We start from the raw sequence: 20,584 nt of genomic DNA on the forward strand, positions 1-20,584 counted from the left end.
TCAAACCGTCCCCTAATTACGAAAGCTTGCAATCCGTTCCGTTCCCCCCGGTTTCGTATTTGTTGCGTGTGGAAACTGCTGGGAAAATTAAATCAGCTTTTTATTTTGGCGACAACGCAAGAAAAAATAATTGGTTAAAAAAAGTGATGGAACACGTAACAAAACAGACTATTTTCAAGTGAATGTGCATGCGCAAAGAAGATATTTTGATCAAAGGATGTTGAATAAAGCAAGGGTGTAGATTTGGTTGTGGCATTGGTGGGGACGGATGATTCAACCATCAAACCCTGCCTTGTTTCTTATTTTTTCCCTTTTTGTCTTTGCTTCTTGATAAAAGGAGAAATATACTTGCCTACATATGCTATTCTACCTGCTTTTAAACCATTTAAAATTACAATTCATAGTTTTATATGTGAATTATATAATGTTAAATTACTATTAAACAAATGACTAAGTATTTTAGACTTTAGTTTACTTCAGCCATATTCCATATAAATCAGGTATCATACAAAAGTAAAAATAGCTTCAAATACAGTCATGACAATAAAAGAATATGACTTTAAGGACTTAACAACATTACTTCAGTTACACCAACATCTCTGACACATTAGCACTAAGGGAACACTGAATGACCTGGTGGGTTTTGTCCATAAAACTACTCATCTAAGATTACCACAAAGTAAAAGATCTCTCAGCAACATTATGCAACATTTTAGGCACTACTGCCCCGATCAGATCAGTGAGCTGGGATGTTTTATTCTACATACATTTATTCTACATACATGTACATATATATACAAAAAAATTGAATCTTACAGTGTTTATTTATCGGATAAAATAAGTTAAATGTCACCGTTATTATTGTCCGGCCGGAAACAGGCCGGGGGTGTCCAAATTCAGAGGCTGCGTCCACCTGAGGACCCGGCCTTTGTGGTCTAAGTGGGCCGGGTCCTCCGAAAGCCGGGTAGACCGGAAATGAGCGACTGTGAAATTGGACGGTCTAGCCTTCAGAATTACGTCACCTGCCGTCTGCTCCTTGCTGTCTAAAATATAACCGGACGCTGGCGTAGATGGTCGAATAAACTACTGTTTTCACACAGCAGTTTATTCAGCTGTGTGAGAACCCGGAGGAATCCTCCCGAGGGATTAATAAAGTTTTATTTAATCTAATTTAATCTAATAATTTTAATCTCAGCCATACTCACCAACAAATAAAACACAACTAAAGCACTGAAAAAGGCCAAACAATAACGTGTTTAAGTTATTTGACGTTTACACAGTTACATTCTCGCCTGAAAATGTGTTAAAAGTTTATTTTGCGACCCAGAAAGAGAAATAAGAGTAATATTAAAACTAAGTAGCTGCAGTAATAGTAGCCATTGTTGGAAATTGGAATTGGTTAGGCCAGTCTGGGATATGGTTTTCAGTTTTGTTGTCCGGGTGGAAAATTGGGAGAAATTGGGGAGAATGGTGGCCCCGGGAGATTTTCGGGAGGGGCACTGAAATTCGGGATTCCCCCGAAAAATCGGGAGTGTTGGCATGTATGGCCTAGCATAGCCTGTAACGTTATTGTGACGGACACATTATATGAGTGAACTTGACTTTAAGTGACTTACAGGTTTCTTTGAAAAACAATTTCTTATATCCAGGTTCTTCCTTTTTGCTGCCATCCTCCTCCTCGCAGCGCAGGCTTGCCGCTGCTGAAACTAAACAGAGCTCCCTGAAAGGCTCAGCCAATCACATTGGCCATATTTGTCACATGACGTAGGACTCCAGTAGAGAACGTAATTTAACTCTTTCTGCTCCGCTCGCTGAATGAGACGCTGACAGATCGTTTTTTTTCTTACTATCGGGTTTGTTTTTCTTTACTTGAAGAGATCAAATTATTGGTGGGGACAATTCAATAATCGCTGGATATTGGTGGGGACATGTCCCTTCCGTCCATGCCAAATCTACGCCCTTGGAATAAAGTGCTGCCAAGCAGGAGGGGGACAGGAAGACCACAAATGCCACACCTAAGTGGCCTCTGTCCTGTGTGGACAGCATAATGCTTTGCAAGTTTAGAAAGAGACGCAAACTTTTTGAAGCAAATGCCACAATAATGGTCTGTCATTTGAATATTATTTGAACAATTGTGCCGCTTAAGATCCTTTTCATTTAGAAAACTCGCAGTGCACCTGTCTCATTCAGAAACACAGTGGTGCACACCAATCATTTTCTTGTTGGATCTGATTCTCAGCCACTGAACTTACCAATTCATCACTAAGCAGCTTGTCGCTACCTGAAACAGTTCTAACTCCTTTAGTCATTATTCTCATGCTTAACACTTGAGTTGGAATTTTTGATTCTCTACTTCAACAACTAGTTCAGTGGGAAATAAATTGCTAAAATTGTATGTAGCCTCTCTTTGCTTTATTCCCGATTCGTTACCCTCCGTTCAAGGCTACCGCTGGATCTGCCAGCCAATCAGCATCCGCAGCCTCCAAGCCCTGAACTACCTCTTTATTAGCAAATGACTGGTAACAAGCACTAGCATACAGTGACTTTGGTTTGATTTGGCATCCAAATCTGTACAATGAATACATGTTTGAATACACTTATCTGGAGGCTGGCATTTTTCATTATACTTTGGATACCGTTTGGAAGTGCCTACATGTTTGCTCATGAGGTATCAGGTTACCCTTCTGTGGGAATATTTTGCTACATAAAACACATCTGTATGACCTAATCCCACAATGAGTGACCAAGTTTGTAGAGCATATTCTGCATAATTGAAGCTTCTCTTTTTTTACATGACACAACACCTTCTGAGTTAGTCTTAACAAGGCTACTTACTTTAATGATGGATTTTGCACGTGTGCTGCAGGGTACTTCATTCATTCCATTACGGACAACTTCAAAATCTGATAGTGTATCATGGGTGTTTGCAGACTTTTTCTGTGATGGCATATGATCAGTGATTCCTGAGAAAAAAATGTGTCACTTTCAGTTTTCTGATGTTCTCCTGCTGGTTGAGTGGCTTGGTTGAGTTCCCTTTCAGTGAGTTCTTTTGTGGGTATTCAGATGAGAAGCTTGTCTGAATGCTTTTCCACATATAGGACAATGAAATGGCTTCCTGCTTGCGTGCACTATCTCATGCCTTTGTAATTTAGAGGCACTCGGAAAACACTTAAAACAGTGGAAGCAGTTGTGCTGTACACCACCTGGGTTTTGTGTTGATTTAGGACTTTATTTCTTTTTCACAGTCACTCTGGAAACCTTTCTCACAGGTTCACCTTATTAATATTACACATCTGTGGTAACATTTGTGTCATTCTCTGTCTTTAGGCTTTAAACGTATCACAGCAGTGTTCTGTGAGCTGGGAAATCTGCCCCCACCTTTGTATTTAAACTCGCTAACTCGCCAGTGTGGTCAGTTGATATCACGCGATTGCCATGTGTGGTATTTAGACCACATATGAGTGCGGCAGTGGAACCTCAAGTGGCTTTTCTGATGAAATCTCTTTCCACATATCTCACAACCAAAGGGCCTTTGTCCTGTATGAATTATCTGAAGCTTGGATGTAGAAGGAAAACATTTTCTACAAATTCAGCACTGATGTAGAGCGTTAATTCGCTGCTTGCTGGTAGCACGGCAGGTTTCCCTCTGCTCCTTTCCCCTGATGTGATTAAGGCAACATCCTGAGGGAGAGAGCCATTGTAATCGCTGCAAAACTCACTGCACCCTTCTGGTTTCACAGTCATAATCTGGGAAATTGAGTCTGCATTACTGGGCTCAATTAAATGTTTTATTGTTTCTGAATTGGGTATTTTCACAGCATTGCTGTTTTGCACAGGGGGAAGACTTTCTAATTCTTTTTGACTCCTATGAATTTTGTGATGGCGTATCGAATTAACTTCCAACTGAAATGATCTTCTACAGATCCCACACCAGAATCGTTTCAAGCCTTCGTGTTTTATGTACTGCTGCTCTTGTTGATATAAATTATTAAGTTATAGTCTTAATAATTAGTTATAAAGGCTTTCCTGCAGACTGCACAGGAGAAGGGTTTCTTTCAAGTATAAATAAGAAAATGTCTGTAATTTGGATAGCGAGCAGAAGGTTTGAGACATTTATGACATTGGTGTTTCAAAGTTATTTTGCAGTCCCAAGTGCATTCTCATATTTGCCATTGCAGGAAAGATCTGAGTTGACTCACTGCCTCTTTCTAACTGTTTTGGTCTGTTATGAGTGTGTAAGTGAATCCAAAGGTTATTAAATAATAAGCAGTCATTATGGGTAGTGCTTGCAGATGTCCACATTTGGACAATCAGCTTGCTCCCACAGTACTCGACCCACAACATTAGAAATGTTTCCCTGAGTCACTGGGCAATCATTTGCATGAGGCATATTTTTCGGAGGAGGCCCCATATATGACTGCTAATGCCACAGTCGGGCCTGTGTAAAAGCCCTCTCCAGACTTTACAGATGAAGGGGTGTCTGATTGGATGAGATGATGTTGCTTCAGTGTGTATGGCAATGAAAAAGCTTTTGGCCATACAGGACACACCAATGCATTTTCAGTTCCCAACTTTTGGGATTTTCCGCCAGATATCACGTGGTCTCACTGTACCTAAAGATTAAAATAGAGAATGATGAATGAACTCAAACTAGATCAGTCAATCAATACATGTGGCAAAATCAAACTAAAAAGAATCAAAATTACAAATAACTGGGACACTGTTTTACATGTGACATGACTTATGCGTGGCACTTTCCTGTGTGTATGAAATTGAAAATATACCAACAACGTCAAATTTCGCAAAAGACGCCAACAGCAGGGACATGTACACAAACTAACAACTGAGCTGTGTAAAAGCGTAACTCAACAGTACTCCATATAGACGTCTGAAGCCCCAAAGACAAAAGCATTTACTTATTTATTTTTTAGCGTCTTAGCCTTCCTGCTAAAGATCTGAAAAGCGCAAGGACGCATGTTCACTCCTTAAAACATACCGTAGGAAACAAAGATTTTTCGTTCCTATCAGTCAGTCCGAAGATTGCGAGGACAACTCGTGGCTTGAGTGTTGTCAATAATAATAATAATAATAATAATAATAATAATAATAATTTATTCTTTCTGGTTGTTTGGTATGTCTCAGCTGCTTTATTTTATTTGGCCATGGCTAAAGTTTGTTTAGTTATTAATACTTTTTCAGCCTAATTATGGCCTCCCTTACTTGAACTGGAATCTCTCTGGGTCTCATATTTAAAATTACAGTGGTAATTATGAAATACAAAGTCAATATTTCTGCTTTATTTATATTATAACTGCTTGATTTACCATGGAATAACAAGGGAACAGGCCTTGCCTAGCCATGAAACTGCTTGTCAGTTAATTGTCCAATTATTTCTGAGCTACTAAAATCAATTTCTTAAATTCCTAAATAGTTAATATAATCTTTGCAAACAAACAAATATTGAATTAAAGCTGGAATCCTGTGCTTCAGTGACATATTCTTCAATTTAAAATCCACTGTGGTGGTGTACAACTATGAAAACAGTGTCTAACATTCATCTTCAGTCTTCTAGTATTTTGTTTATCTAACAAAGAACTGATAAATATGACATATTTAAGACACGAATGAATATAATCAACAGGCATAGCCTTACTGACAGGCGTAACTAGATTGTTATTAACTGCATCCTGTTCAGGGGTTCTAGTGTTACAGCTTTGGTATGTTGTTTGATATTTTCAGGCTGGCTCATTATTACAATGACCAGAATGAACCAGTTGTAAGCGCATTACTTTCACAAGTGCTTTTTCTGCTATTGTATATTGAAATACCTATCGACTGGGCATGAGCGTAAATAAATTTCTGCAGAAGCTGGTGCACAAACAAAGAAAATATAGGAAAATGTTCAATATTAACAAATTCACCTTCGTTTTTCAGAACATACAGTTAAATACTTTTAAAATAACATACAAACCCTTCATTGGTTTTAGTCAATGAAAACACAAAAGTATGGAAAGAGCGATACTCAATTCCGTACTGTTTAGATATGGATTCAGCATTTCAGTACCTTCATATGATGTGAATGTGGGGGGAAAGAAAGAAATATTTCAGTGATCTTGCAAATAAGATGTAAATGTAAACAAATTCTGTCTGTATTCCTGCTTGGCTAAATTCACACATGATTTCACTGAGGATATAATAGGAAAAGAGTGAAACTGGTTGCTCTTACTCGTTTAAATTGCAGTCTATACGCTGACCACATGAGGGCAGCAAACACCACTTAATAACAAGTCTCAGCTTCCCAGTTCAGGAGCATGAGGAAAGTTTCATGAAGTCCGAGCTGTGACCATAAAGACATCCTTTCACAATGCGTCAGGGGACGAAAACAATGCATTACGAAAGGAAAAGGATTCAAACATGAAAACAAACAAAACCACAGTCACTGAGGCAAGCAGACCACAATACGAGGAGGAGGCGTCTCACGCAGAGAGGCCGCTCCCGAGCTGGGCTCTGTAGCCCACTGCTATGGGGAAAGAGAGTCAAACACATCAGCGGGGTTTGCCTAGAGGAAGAAACACACAGTTAAAGTCCATGTGCAAGGCCACAATGACAAGGGCCTGAGGCTGGTACACTGCGCACAAAGGACAATATTAGCCACAACAGCCAGTTTGTTTGTAGAGTGGTTGCAGGTCAGCTTGGTAGAAAATGTACATTTGACAAAACACTCTTGAAAAATAAATGTCACCCTGTCTGTATTCATTTTGTGAGGCACCACAGTGGTAAGGACACAAAGAAGTGCGTCTGCCATAGGCCATCGCATCGGCTTGTGATGATATACTTGCCGCTTCGTCTGTGTCTCTGTGAGAACATTCCCACTGAAAGACGAAATGTAATGCTTGGCGCGTGATTGACAAGTTGTAGCCGTGCAAAGAATTTCAGTGGCTCTGCTCCTCTGTATTTACTGAGAAGCTGACTCTTGAATTTTAACAGTTTGTTTCATGGGAATTCCTTGTACTGTTGCTGTTTCACAATCAAAAAGAGGATTCAAAGTACAATAAAATTACATTTCTCAATATCCTTTGTAAAGCAATAAACAGAAAACTGCTGAGCATGCAAGTTTGTTTAGCACAGATTTGGTAGCATGTTGCTTGGAATTCACATATTTAAAAAAAGGAAAATGACATAGGAAAGACTCTGTTTTATTCAGATTTTTATATTTAAAGATTTATGGACAACATTAAAATACAGCCAAAAATTTGTGGATGACATTTACAGCTATTTACTTGACTCACAAAAATCAGCGTACAAAAAAAACAACACTGATACACATTTGACAGGTAAAAAAATTCCCTGACGTTGGGCCCTTTAAAAACCAGGTGAAAGTTAAATGCTCTGTATTTATGGGGGATTGGCTCGCTCGCTCTCATGAATAATTGCTTGTTTGTGTTTTTTCAACCTTCAATAAAATTCTTCAGGCTCTATTGGCCACCTCTGTTGTTCAATTTTTGATAACAACAATCAAAACAGCGCCGTGGTGGGTTGGGTGAAGATCGATAAGCCCACTCAACTCCACCGCCATCACATGTGCGATGAAGAGAATAGCTGGAGTGAAGATGTATTCCAACTCAAATTATCAATACAGTTCATGATCTTTGAGAAAAGAAAAGCTCCAGGAGCAATGGTTAATAGTGTTATTTTCTTTGCGCATTGTCACACTGTGTCCACTGACAACCCCCTGCACCCCAAATACACACACTTTTACGTTCACAGGACACACACATGCCCTGCAGCTGTGTGTGGTAGCGTCTTTCTCCTATTAACCAGGCAGCCTTAGAATCAATAGAAAACATAAAGAGGCCTAATCTTTTCAGGTGCTTGGTGCTGATTGCCTATTACACAATAATAACACACCTTGAATCTCACAGAGCACGAGAGACAGAGAAAAACTCTCACCTCATTCTAATGCACTTAAAACAGCCACAAGCCAGTCGCACAGTAAATCTATAGGTTTGCAGTGGAGCAGATGGTTTCAGCTGTGGCCTTTATGAGGGCTGTTAGCTAGCGTGCTTAAAGAAATTCTACCAGAAGCAATGACATATCAGAGGATACAGTTTATCGCTACATGGAATGAGACACTACCAGTGTCTCCTTTTGCAAACTCCAGTCTCTTGTTGTTTGGCACGCAGCTTTAGGTTGTGGAAGTTCCATACGCTTTGTCTCAGAGGTAGAATAACAGCTGTTGCAGTCTATGCCTCCAGTGGAGGACAAAGGGGATTACCGGCCTTCATTCTGGGGTCTGAAGTGGACTAAACACATCCTCAAAACCACACTGTTAAAACCACTTGCAGGCGCATACGGCTTTGCTTTTCAACAACGAGCTGTAAAACAAACAAAAAAAAAACAGTCAAACATTAATGAGCAGTTACGCCGTTTTTCTTTTTCCACATTCACTGATGTCCTGTTGTAAGTCATTAGGTGTTAGTCTGTCAGTGTCTTCCTCCAGAAAAGCTCCACTAAATTCCAGAGCTGTGTATGGCTTCAGTCTGGCTGTTGACTCTGGCTGAGATTCTATAAACTGAGCCAGCAGGACAGGTGGAAGATCTGGGAGTCAGGCAAGTCCAGGACTGGAACCAGTGCTATGGATGGACTGGACTCTGCTACTGAGCTTCTTAAAGTTTCCTCAAGTCCTGAAAAGTAGATTTGGGGAGGTGGGTAAAAGGGTGAGGACAAGAAAAGCATTAGTTTCATTAAAACTTTCGCAGGAGTTGAACATTATGTTCTCATGTAGATGTCCCACTGGGGGTGTCCCAGGACAGAGGCTACATTTACCCTTCGACCAGGGAACACGGCCCATTTACAAATTATTGGCATTCTTAAATACTTGGCAGATTGCAGCTGCCCACGCCCACTTCATTCATCTTCCTGCAGTGCAAACATATGGTCAAGCAAGGACTGATCTCTAGGCTACCCCTCCCACATTTTGAGACACATATGACCAAACACATACACAGACACATGCGGCCTACAGGGGGCTAAAGGGGTCTCAATTTGCCCTTTTGGACAATTGAGCAGCTTGTTGGGGGTATCTAGTGGACTGCATCCTTTACTCTTGTTGAGTGGGGATATTAGGAAACTGTGTTGGGGCTGTCACTCAGCTTCGCTGGAGCTGAGACATGTTGTTAGAGCATGTGTATGTGCACGCGAGTTTGTGTGTGGCTACAGATGAACAGTGGACATGTGAGAATTCTTTGAGTGTCTCAGAGGCTGTTCTTGATGACAGCCTGTCTATGTAGCAGTAGCCAGCTGGGATTTTGGGCCTTCCCTCATCTGCTCTGTGCACTAATTGATCACAAGTGTTCCTGTCTCATGGTTGACTGTCCTGCCTTATTTCTTCTGATTTAGCAGCACGTCGGATGAGTCTTGGGTGTGGTCACTACAATCCAGCAAGGTCGTAGAATTAAACATCTGGGAAACACGCTGTCGTAAGTGTAGCATCACAGACCTCACTTATGTTACATTAGCAATTATATTTGGCAAAAATAAATTCCTGATGATTTACCTTCAATCTGAGTGGTCAAAAACAAACTAGTGCTCTTTTAATAACATCTACTAGTACTATATAGTACTCTGTGACATCTGTATGAACTTCTAAAAAGAGAAATCAGGACACAGAGGTTACAAGAGTAGTTCTGCACTATTTAATAATTCCCATTCTCTTTCATTTGAAACACACACAGCATGTCAGACATCCTTACAAAGAGCCCACACACCCTAATTAGCTAATATGCACTACAGCTTAAAATGCCCCCACTGAACATAGGCCTTTTGTGTGTGGGGGCATTAAAAGCCTAAATATGTGTTATCAGAGCATGTGGCACACCCTGGGAAGCGGGATCCTCTAGAGATGGCAAGCTGACAACTGAATGAGCTATGGCGATCACAGACAGGGGATGGTTTTATTAAGAGAAGAAACATACCCTTCATCACACCTTGTGCGCTAAGCCTGTTTTATGTCAGGATGTTTTAATCTTTGTACCAATGGATAGGAAATAATTGTGCTCTCTCTTTGAGAGTCACTTTCAGTGTCTGTGTGCACAGACATGCATGGATGGAAGGCAGGAGGGGGGTGAAGGTGACATGAATGACCACGCAATTTTTGTGGGGATTTTTTTTTGGTCTTTTTAGATAAAAAGTGAGCAAAGAGAGAGTGCCTCTTTCCTCCTGTCCCTATAAATGCTTCTGTAAAATTCACACAAAGTCCGATGAGTACTTCCCATCATATACCCAATCCCCTTCCCCTGGTCTCTTAGCCCCCCGCCCCCCTTTTGGGGGCTACATGGGGAGCCTCATTGTGAGGCTCAGTGGACAGAAGCTGTAAGATTCAAAAAGCCATCAAATTAGCATAAGATGAGACTAAACCATCTACCCAAGAGGACCAGTCATTATTCTGCTTCACGGCAAACACACAGGGAGCTGAAAAGGCTGTTTTCAAAACCAAAACATTACAAATGCCCACAACACCCTTTTATGCTAAACATTAACAGCCATTTTGTTTGAAGCGATTAATACATAAATATTGTAAGCCTAAGTGAATAGAAGGAGGGGTGTCAGTGAAGGCTGTGGTGGGGAGGAAAGAAAAGGGGTCTTCCTGTGTGGAATGGATAATGCCTGCTGGGGTTGTGGGGCTTTTAAGCCGTGGCTAAGGCCCAGAGCCAGTGGTTTTTAGTTGTGCTACACTGACTTCCAAACTGGTCAAATTAACCGGTAAACGAGGTGGTAATTAGCAAGTGTTGGCTCATGAAAATTGTTTATTTAGTCCGAAGAGAATAAAGAGAGAAGCCGAGGAACCGGAGGAGCACAAGGCTTGCATACCTCTCTTTAGCAATCTTTCTATGCTAACGCCAAACCACATGACTTCTTGTAATGTGAAAGTTTTCTTGTAAAAATGAACCCACAGAGAATTACTGCGCCCAGCTGTAGCTCTTGTCAGTTCTGCTGAGGCTTATATTGTTAAATTACCTACATTTTATTTTATTCAATTTCTGTTACTCATTATGCAAAATAATGATTTTGTTTCTAATTATATATATTTTTCTTTTATTGTAAAATAAGACTATTTAGGTCCATCAAAAAAAAGATTTATTTTCTTGAGTTGTGAGGTTCTATCTTTGAAGGAACCTTTCTATCGTAAGTAACAAGTTGAGACAAGATGTTTAAAGGTTTCATTCGAACCATATGTCATGTCTATCAACTGTGAATCCTAACGCAACCAAAGAAAGGAGGGGGTGTGCAGTCACATTTTGCTCCAGTGGTGTCTGTCTGCCCGCTGTCAGCGGCAGTTGCAGCACTGTGACTGCTTGCGCCAGAGGTGTTACTTTTCCTCCTTTGACTTTTTGGATTCATCACCCAATGAGCACAGGCTGTGACCCATAAAAAAGCCCATGGGTAAGCTTCCAGGGCTTAGTTGTGCATGTGCTGTACGGGAGCAAATTCTACCTCAGTGATGAGTCAGTAAATGGTTTGAGGAAAGCAGTGTGTGCGGTCCATAATCAAAGAAACAAACATGTCAAGGGTAAATATCTAGGTTGAGCTTGCTCCAGTTCACAAATGACCCGGTAACACGGCTAACAGTTTCTATTAAAACAACAAAATCTGGAAAAACAAGCTTTTCCTTTTGTTGTGGATGACACAAGAAACAAATGGAAAGAGTTGTATATCATGAAACAATGTTCAGTAGCAATTATATAATTAGGTAAAAAAACAAATAGCTCTGTTTGGCTGGCACACATATATCAAGACGTATTCTCAACAGAGCAACCTTTTTCTCATTCATTTCTGGTAACTGTAATTTCACATCCTCAAAGTGATGAGTTATGTCAAAGCTAAAAGTGACAGTAAGATGGCTGGTTTGGCACAAACTCAAAAATGTTAATTAACTGCTTCAGAGATGACTTGACAACTGAGCCTATGTGATCGATGTGCTCATCGCCCTTTTTCCCTCCGAGAGAACATCTCTCAGGATTAAACAAATACCGCGCCGCGTTTGTCTTGACAAGAACCTAGAATCCTGGGACGACGATATGGCGGCGTATGAAAGTGTAATGATGACAAAAGACTGCCAGCTGCTTGGGTTACTGTACACAGTGCAGACACAACAAATGAGTTATAATAATTAAACACAGGAAGGAGTTGAGATCCTCAGGAGAGACTGTTTCCTTCAATACTTTATGTTGACTTAACCAGTGTCAGCTCAAACTTTCTTTGAAACAAGAGCGCAGAGAGAGAGAGAGAGAGAGAGACAGCGAGTCACTTTGTTTTCATTAATACAGTGATGTGCAGCTTAACTCAGAAGAGCAGTATATCTCACACGTGTTCCTTCTAACAAAGCAGCCTATTTAGGATAAATCCTCTTAATGGGCACAAATATTGGATCACTTTAAATGCACGTATGTGTGTGTGTGTAGTGTTACAAGTGAAGCCCGTGACATACCTTTAACAATCTGCTGTGCCAGTGAGTGGCTGCACTTGAAGAACACCCTAGCACACTGTGGCACCAGCTTAGCATCCATCTTCATTGTGGCTTTCCTGAATGCAGTGCCAACTTCTTCTGTTACATGCTTTACATCAGTGGCCTCCAAGTTATCACCATGGACAGCCAGGGAAAGTGAAAGTGAAGCACTATGGCTGTCAGCAGACAGTAGAGTGTAATACTCTATAGATCCACAGGCTATCTTTGTAGTCATGTGACAGGAAGTCCTTTGGGTGGGATCGTCACGAACTGCAGTTGCATGAAGCTCAACGGCTGCACCCTTGGGCAAGGCAGGTACCACAACGACCAATAACGGCACACGTCTGATCGCAGAGTCCCACAACAAGTCCTGCAATGTAGACAGATGGTACTGAAATGAATTGGGTGGCAAATTATATACTATGTTGTGTTACGCACTACAATCAAATGTATGGCCCTCCTGCTGAGTTTCACGCTGCGTCTTCGGAACAAAAACACTACTCCATCAGCATTATCCCAAATGCTACCACACGGCAGTAGGACAGGCTTTTTACTTGAAAGACTGACAGACTATCAATTAATGTGAGACTGGGAGGTGACCCTTGGTAATGACAGTGTACAAACAATTCAGAAAGAATCCATCGTGCTTGCAGCCACCATGAATAAAACACATAAATGCATTCATTTGAGCTTCATGCACTGACATGGCAGGTCCTATCAAAATGACTTCTCACCTTTCTAAGAAGATCATCCACAACATGTGACGGCAGTTTCACCGCACGCATTTAGAGAGAAATGGCCTCGAATTTAACTACAGGGCCAAAATTTCTCCTTTTTTTTCTCCTCTGGACTGAGGGCCATTAGCACTAACAAAATGTCTTGGAGCAGTGCTACAATGTGGCCCTCTAATAATACTTGGCTGTGGCTTCATCTGCTAATGGGAGAGAAATGAGTGTTTTATATAACCGTCATTTCAGTCAGAGTCGATAGGGCAAAAACACTTAACCCCCCCCCCTTTCAATTTGCTGGATCAATTTTCATCCACTTACACCCCACTTCGTAAGTGCAGAATAATAACAGGTTACTTACATTTTATTTTGATATTCACTCACAAAAAGAAGAAATCATTGACAAGCCACATGGCGGCCTCTTTGTCCCTTCAGCAGACAAACCTGTCATGACCCAAACCGCCAGATTCACTGAAGCAGCACTTACCTTCAGATTAAACTTCAGCAAATGCTTAATTGTGTATCAACAGCTAACCTCTTGACTTGGAGAGTTAGAAAAAGAAGAAAAAAAACATGAAAAATGCAGGTGTCCACAATGAGTGTGTGTAAAGAGGTTAGGTTAAGATTTCGTTACTCTTTACTGATTTTGAAGAGCGCTAGCTTGCAGTGATCAACAATAACAATCTCAGAAGGAGAAGCAGAACAATTCCCATGTGATCTCAAGCCTCTTAGCATGTCAGACAAAGTGACAGCACACATACGTGTCCTATGCTTTGATAAATGTTATATTAGCACTTCTGGCTCAGGCTAGGTATTCTCCTAGAGGGAACTGGTTCTCCACTTGTCAATAGTGATTGAACATAGGACTGAGAGCTGAAACTGAAGAGAAGAATGACAGGACAGAGGGGTCTTGCTCAGCCAGGCTTAAAGGCCACCCTGCGGGGCCTTGAATGCTAAGATGCTATACCCCACCGACTGTCTACAAGGAGATCGGAGGGACTTCAGCGCAGTGCTCTAGCCTCTGGCAGGACATTATTGTCGCAGCAGAGTTGCTGACTTTCTGTTAGAGCTGTCTGTTAATGTTACATCTACTTCATTTTGCCTTTTTGTAATCGATGTACCACAATGTTATAATTCATGGGATGTTTATTCAGCGGTTCTGTAAATGTGTTTAAATCGCAAAATTGTGTATGTTTCTGGATTTGTGTGTATGATCTGTGGATGCAGAGCATGCTTCTCTTGCAGTGGACTGAGAGGGGAAGAACTCACGTCTACCTGGGGAGAGGTTATTAATTACATTAAACTAATAAAAAATCTAATTTGATATATGGTGGAGCTGAGTGCTGGAGAGGCAAGTGGGGCAGGCTGACAGGTGGCTGCGTGTAGATGGTTCAATTCTGCTATACGCAAGCCACTTAGCACGCTCATTACTTCATGCCAATTCATTTCCAGGGCAGGCAAACACTCCCCCTGTGCTCTCTCTGTAGGCAGCAGGCAAAAGCATATAGTCTGAATCTGCTGCGCTCAGCTCTCCACGCTGATGGGGTGTGACCTGCTTCTCCTTATGTTTGTTTTCTTTCTCCCCACTTTCCTCCCTCTAACTCATGTCCATGTGCCTGGAGCGTGTGCAGGGTTGAAGGGCCAAGAGGCGTGAAAGCCGAACGGTAAACACGGTAATAAGGAAGTGGTGTAAAGGCGGGGAACAGCAGGGAGCTGATGGGACTTGCTCTGCTTAGCCAGTTCCCCTACATTTCCTGCCCAGCAGGATGCCTTCAGCATGTGGTTCTATGCCTCAGCACTTACTGTAGTGCTGTCAGTCTGCTATAATATCCCTTCCCATTCACTCCCTCATTCACTCTTCTTTTCTCAAGATTCCACTCTGAAGCTCATCAGACTGTTTTTGTAAATGAAACACACAGGGCCATGTCAGTGAGGTGAAAAGTGGAAGAATATGAGGGTATTTCAAAATCACAGCAGAGGCCACAGTTCCTTAAATCTCCCGTAGTAAGCATGTTTACTGTGGTGTACAAAAAAGAAACTTTGTACACTGCAAATTCAGCGTTTTATTTCCAAATTTCAAAACCAAACATTTCTTTAAGAACGTTTCGTCTTTTGCAAAATAACTCGACGTTTGTGCATGTGCAAATAAAGTTCCATTTAAACCTTAATAGACAAAAAAAGAGAAAAAAACAACAATTGAAAGCTGCCATGCTTTCAGAAGCTATTGCTGCTAAACAAAGGGATGTCTAACATTTATTGACTTATCACATCAACATCTCCCTGTTCATCAACCCTTCTGCACACACATGCACACAGACAAACAGGCTCTTTGTGGTTTAATGCACCGTAAATACAATTTCACACTTGTAGCGACTCCAGTATGCTCCCAATTAACCCTGCAAGCTTCTTCATCCACCTGATTAGAGAAATTATCAACGCACAACAACAACATGGCCCTTTAGCTTCACAAACACACTAGGCACTGGTGTTTCTTAATATTATAAAATTGCACTTCACAGGTCTGCTAGGCCTTTATATCTTTGCATATAAAAGAATAAGACCACATAATCCAACACGTTTTTCTGACTATTTTTTAAGTGTAATATCTTAACATTCAGTATACAGTTTTTAATCTCACACAGCATGTTGTTATTATTTTTTTGCTAATGAGATGCATATATTTACACATCATCTGTATCTTTTCCCCCTAAAACTATTTTGAGCTTTGTTTTGAAAAGGCTTTATAAATTTGGTTTAATAAGTCACTAACTTATAGCTACTCATAATTTAAGCACTTGTCTTTGTTCTTTCATGTGTGTTCCCTGTATTTCTTCTGCTGTGTGTTATAAATCTACAGCACAGAGAGCAAAGTGTGAGGGTCAAGGGAAGATGACATGTCAAAAGCTAGACCAAATACAAAAGGTAATAAAGCACAGAGTTAGGCTAGTAACCCAGCACCCTGCTTATAGGTGAGGCACCCTGATCTGTCAAGTAGTGCTGTTTAATTTGGAGTCAGTTGAAATTAAAATGTGGTCTCCTGGTAGCAATCCCAGGTCAGCTGAATGAATATTTTCATTGTTCTGACACATTGCTTGGAAGGAGACCAGATGGATGGAGTTGTACATCTTCAGTGACCTCTGATATGAACCTACAGGGAGTGCAGAATTATTAGGCAAATGAGTATTTTGTCCACATCATCCTCTTCATGCATGTTGTCTTACTCCAAGCTGTATAGGCTCGAAAGCCTACTACCAATTAAGCATATTAGGTGATGTGCATCTCTGTAATGAGAAGGGGTGTGGTCTAATGACATCAACACCCTATATCAGGTGTGCATAATTATTAGGCAACTTCCTTTCCTTTGGAAAAATGGGTCAAAAGAAGGACTTGACAGGCACAGAAAAGTCAAAAATAGTGAGATATCTTGCAGAGGGAGGCAGCAGTCTCAAAATTGCAAAGCTTCTGAAGCGTGATCATCGAACAATCAAGCGTTTCATTCAAAATAGTCAACAGGGTCGCAAGAAGCGTGTGGAAAAACCAAGGCGCAAAATAACTGCCCATGAACTGAGAAAAGTCAAGCGTGCAGCTGCCAAGATGCCACTTGCCACCAGTTTGGCCATATTTCAGAGCTGCAACATCACTGGAGTGCCCAAAAGCACAAAGTGTGCAATACTCAGACATGGCCAAGGTAAGAAAGGCTGAAAGACGACCACCACTGAACAAGACACACAAGCTGAAACGTCAAGACTGGGCCAAGAAATATCTCAAGACTGATTTCTCTAAGGTTTTATGGACTGATGAAATGAGAGTGAGTCTTGATGGGCCAGATGGATGGGCCCGTGGCTGGATTGGTAAAGGGCAGAGAGCTCCAGTCCGACTCAGACGCCAGCAAGGTGGAGGTGGAGTACTGGTTTGGGCTGGTATCATCAAAGATGAGCTTGTGGGGCCTTTTCGGGTTGAGGATGGAGTCAAGCTCAACTCCCAGTCCTACTGCCAGTTTCTGGAAGACACCTTCTTCAAGCAGTGGTACAGGAAGAAGTCTGCATCCTTCAAGAAAAACATGATTTTCATGCAGGACAATGCTCCATCACACGCGTCCAAGTACTCCACAGCGTGGCTGGCAAGAAAGGATATAAAAGAAGAAAAACTAATGACATGGCCTCCTTGTTCACCTGATCTGAACCCCATTGAGAACCTGTGGTCCATCATCAAATGTGAGATTTACAAGGAGGGAAAACAGTACACCTCTCTGAACAGTGTCTGGGAGGCTGTGGTTGCTGCTGCACGCAATGTTGATGGTGAACAGATCAAAACACTGACAGAATCCATGGATGGCAGGCTTTTGAGTGTCCTTGCAAAGAAAGGTGGCTATATTGGTCGCTGATTTGTTTTTGTTTTGTTTTTGAATGTCAGAAATGTATATTTGTGAATGTGGAGATGTTATATTGGTTTCACTGGTAAAAATAAATAATTGAAATGGGTACATATTTGTTTTTTGTTAAGTTGCCTAATAATTATGCACAGTAATAGTCACCTGCACACACAGATATCCCCCTAAAATAGCTAAAACTAAAAACAAACTAAAAACTACTTCCAAAAACATTCAGCTTTGATATTAATGAGTTTTTTGGGTTCATTGAGAACATGGTTGTTGTTCAATAATAACATTATTCCTCAAAAATACAACTTGCCTAATAATTCTGCACTCCCTGTAGTCCGGTTGCCCCCCAAAGCTTTGTCCTCAGTTAGCCCTGCTATCGGAATGACTCACTCAGTACGTCAAATTTCCACTACACTGTCAATGCTTTTAAAATTTCTATTCCAATGTGAGTTACAAGGACAAGCAGAACAACACTAACCTAATCACTACACTAGACTTATCTATATGACATGCTTATATTTTAGAATTCAGAAATTTCTAGTTTTATATATACGACTGCAGGATTTAAATAATATTTGGAATTTTATATTCTGGTATACTACTAAATACTGTTAACTGACATGATGTTGACATTCTCTATCCACTCTTTCACACTGTTCGCCACTCCACCAAGCCACATGTTGGAGGTGGGCTCCTGCATTTCTCCCTAAGGTCCTATTCCCATGGCTAGAGAGATTACTGTGGGAGGAGAAGGGCTGCCAAGGGAGACTGGAGCCCCTATTAGATGTATGGAGCGGCGTTGTAAGCCTTGGCGGTAGAATGAAGGTAAGGATGGAGGGAGGTGGCAGGAAAGAGGGGTAAGGAGGGAGATAAGCTGCTCTGAGAGTTGAACGGAGCTCCAAAATGGTGTGTGGGGGCAAAGGATTAGGGAGGCTCTGAGGAAGACATCTGCTTCTGTGCCAAGCTCCACATTATCAAAGACACCAGCGTTTCCCACATCATCAACTTTTCATGAGTGCACTCACTGGTAAATATCACTAGCAGCGGCTTGGGTCTCAAGGGGGCAAAGAGAGCGAGAAATCTTGCCTTATTTCACAACTATAAACCACAATTCTGAAAGGCCTCTCTGAAAAACTTGGATACCAAATCAAGTTTCTCTTCTTTTACTTATTCATTGATGCATGGATCCCACTGTCTTGTAATCCATTAAACATGTGTTCATCTTATGTGGGTGTAACATTTTATAAGTATGATCAATATTTCCTCTGCATCCATGATAAAACAGTCAGACATTGCTCTGCATAAATTTTACAAATAAAAATCTCACTCCAGAGTGACTGACCTTCTCTCCTTCTGTGGCTCTCAGCATGCTCTCCCAGACGGCACGGATGATCTGGATGTCTCGGTGCCTTGTAGTGTAGCAATGGGCCTGGACAACATGAGCCAGAGTCAAGCTGCCAATCACAGCTTCCAGAACCTTCTTCATATGGCTGAAGGACAAGTGAGCCTGGGTGTAGGTGGCAGCTTTTACCAACTCCATTTTACAGGGCACCAAAGCAATTTGGCCAGAACAGAACACCACGTCATTGATCTGGAGAAGAAATATAAGGAAAAATGTTACATGGTAGTATGGTAAAAACCCAGACTAAGCATTAACAACCCACTATGTTAGCTGGGCATATTGAAGGCTGTGTGTGGACAGATATTATCTATAGGTGGAGTGATGCAGATAAATTTAAGCATACTGAGAAATCAGCAGGGTGCATGCTAGAATCTGATGGAACATTAGCCACAAAATGTGATATCCATGGATTAAAAAGAAAATAAATCTTGGGATTGGTTCAATAGATACAGTTGCATTTTTAGAAGTTTTAATAACTGTAGCATATTATCTTTCTGTGGGTTTAGTATCTTGATCTCACATATAAAAACTAAGAAGGAGCAGAGCATTTCTAGCACCAGCCACCTGACAGGAGTCACTGCTGAGCACCAGAAACAGTGGGGATATATGGTGTCAGAGTTTGCTTCAAATTAACTGATAACAATATCTATTTTATTAGCAAAATTGTAATAAAAGACAAAAAAATGTAAAAAATTCTCCTGCTGCTTGGTAGGAGGAGCTAAAACTGCTCTTTTGAAGTTGAAGGTTGCCGATGCCTGCCATAGTCTAACCTAGCAATCCACTGGATCCATCTATCTTGTACAGTTAATCTGGGTCCAGGTAATGGAGGAGCAGACCAAGCAGAAATGCACTTTTCTCTGGTCCCTGCCTCTAGCTCCTCTGCTGAGATAATTTGGCATTCTTAAATCAGCCAAGAAACATAATCTCAGAATACCCAGCGTGTCCTTGATCCATCGTCTGAGTCTCCTCTTGATTGAACATGCCCAAAACACCTCACCTAAATGCTGTCCAGGTAGCATCCTAGATGCCAGAACCCCCTTCATATGGAAGAACAGTGATAGACACCCTTTTAAGGAAGCCTTTTTTTAACTATTAGCAGAGAGAATGAATGTAAAGTGACCAGTAAATTCCCTGCCTTAACATACAGACTCACTTGTCTTTTTCCAAAACGGTACAGCAATTGCAGAAATTGAGACAATTCATCCATCTCTCCATTCACTTTGTGTCCAAGACAATTGAACTCCACAACTTGAGGTTCATCCCAAAACTCAACAAGGCACTTTACTCTTTTCAGATGAGAACCATGTCCCTGTTAGTTCTCATTCAAACCACTTGGCAAACCCAGAGGTCACTGCTCGATGAAACCTAAGGCATTTAATGGGGTTAACTACATGCCCATAGGTGTGAATGAGAGTGTAAATGGTTGTCTGTCTCTCTGTATTAGCCCTGTGAGAGACTGGTAATCTGCACATGGTGTACCCTGCATGGATGGATGGACGGATGGATGGATGGATGAAATCATCATCAACATGTATGGAGGAGGTCAGTAAAGAGGTACAACATCTGGA

At 41.2% G+C, this 20,584-nt stretch overlaps 1 protein-coding gene across 1 annotated transcript in view; it reads right to left on the reverse strand.

Moving 5' to 3' along the window:
- Window positions 1-7,180: 7,180 nt before the first annotated feature.
- The window catches only part of dph6 (diphthamine biosynthesis 6), a 58,818-nt gene continuing 45,414 nt past the window's right edge, over window positions 7,181-20,584 (reverse strand). Inside the window, exons 13-15 of the mRNA XM_084914741.1 lie at window positions 18,957-19,205; window positions 12,488-12,875; window positions 7,181-8,684 (exon numbers count right to left, since the gene is read on the reverse strand). Coding sequence (XP_084770867.1) covers window positions 8,566-8,684; window positions 12,488-12,875; window positions 18,957-19,205 — 756 coding nt within the window. The 3' untranslated portion in view covers window positions 7,181-8,565. The remainder of the gene's footprint in view (window positions 8,685-12,487; window positions 12,876-18,956; window positions 19,206-20,584) is intronic.

The sequence above is a fragment of the Perissodus microlepis genome, chromosome 19 (genome assembly GCF_051167445.1).
Source record: "Perissodus microlepis isolate ML-2025 ecotype Zambia chromosome 19, ASM5116744v1, whole genome shotgun sequence".
Lineage (NCBI taxonomy): Eukaryota > Metazoa > Chordata > Actinopteri > Cichliformes > Cichlidae > Perissodus > Perissodus microlepis.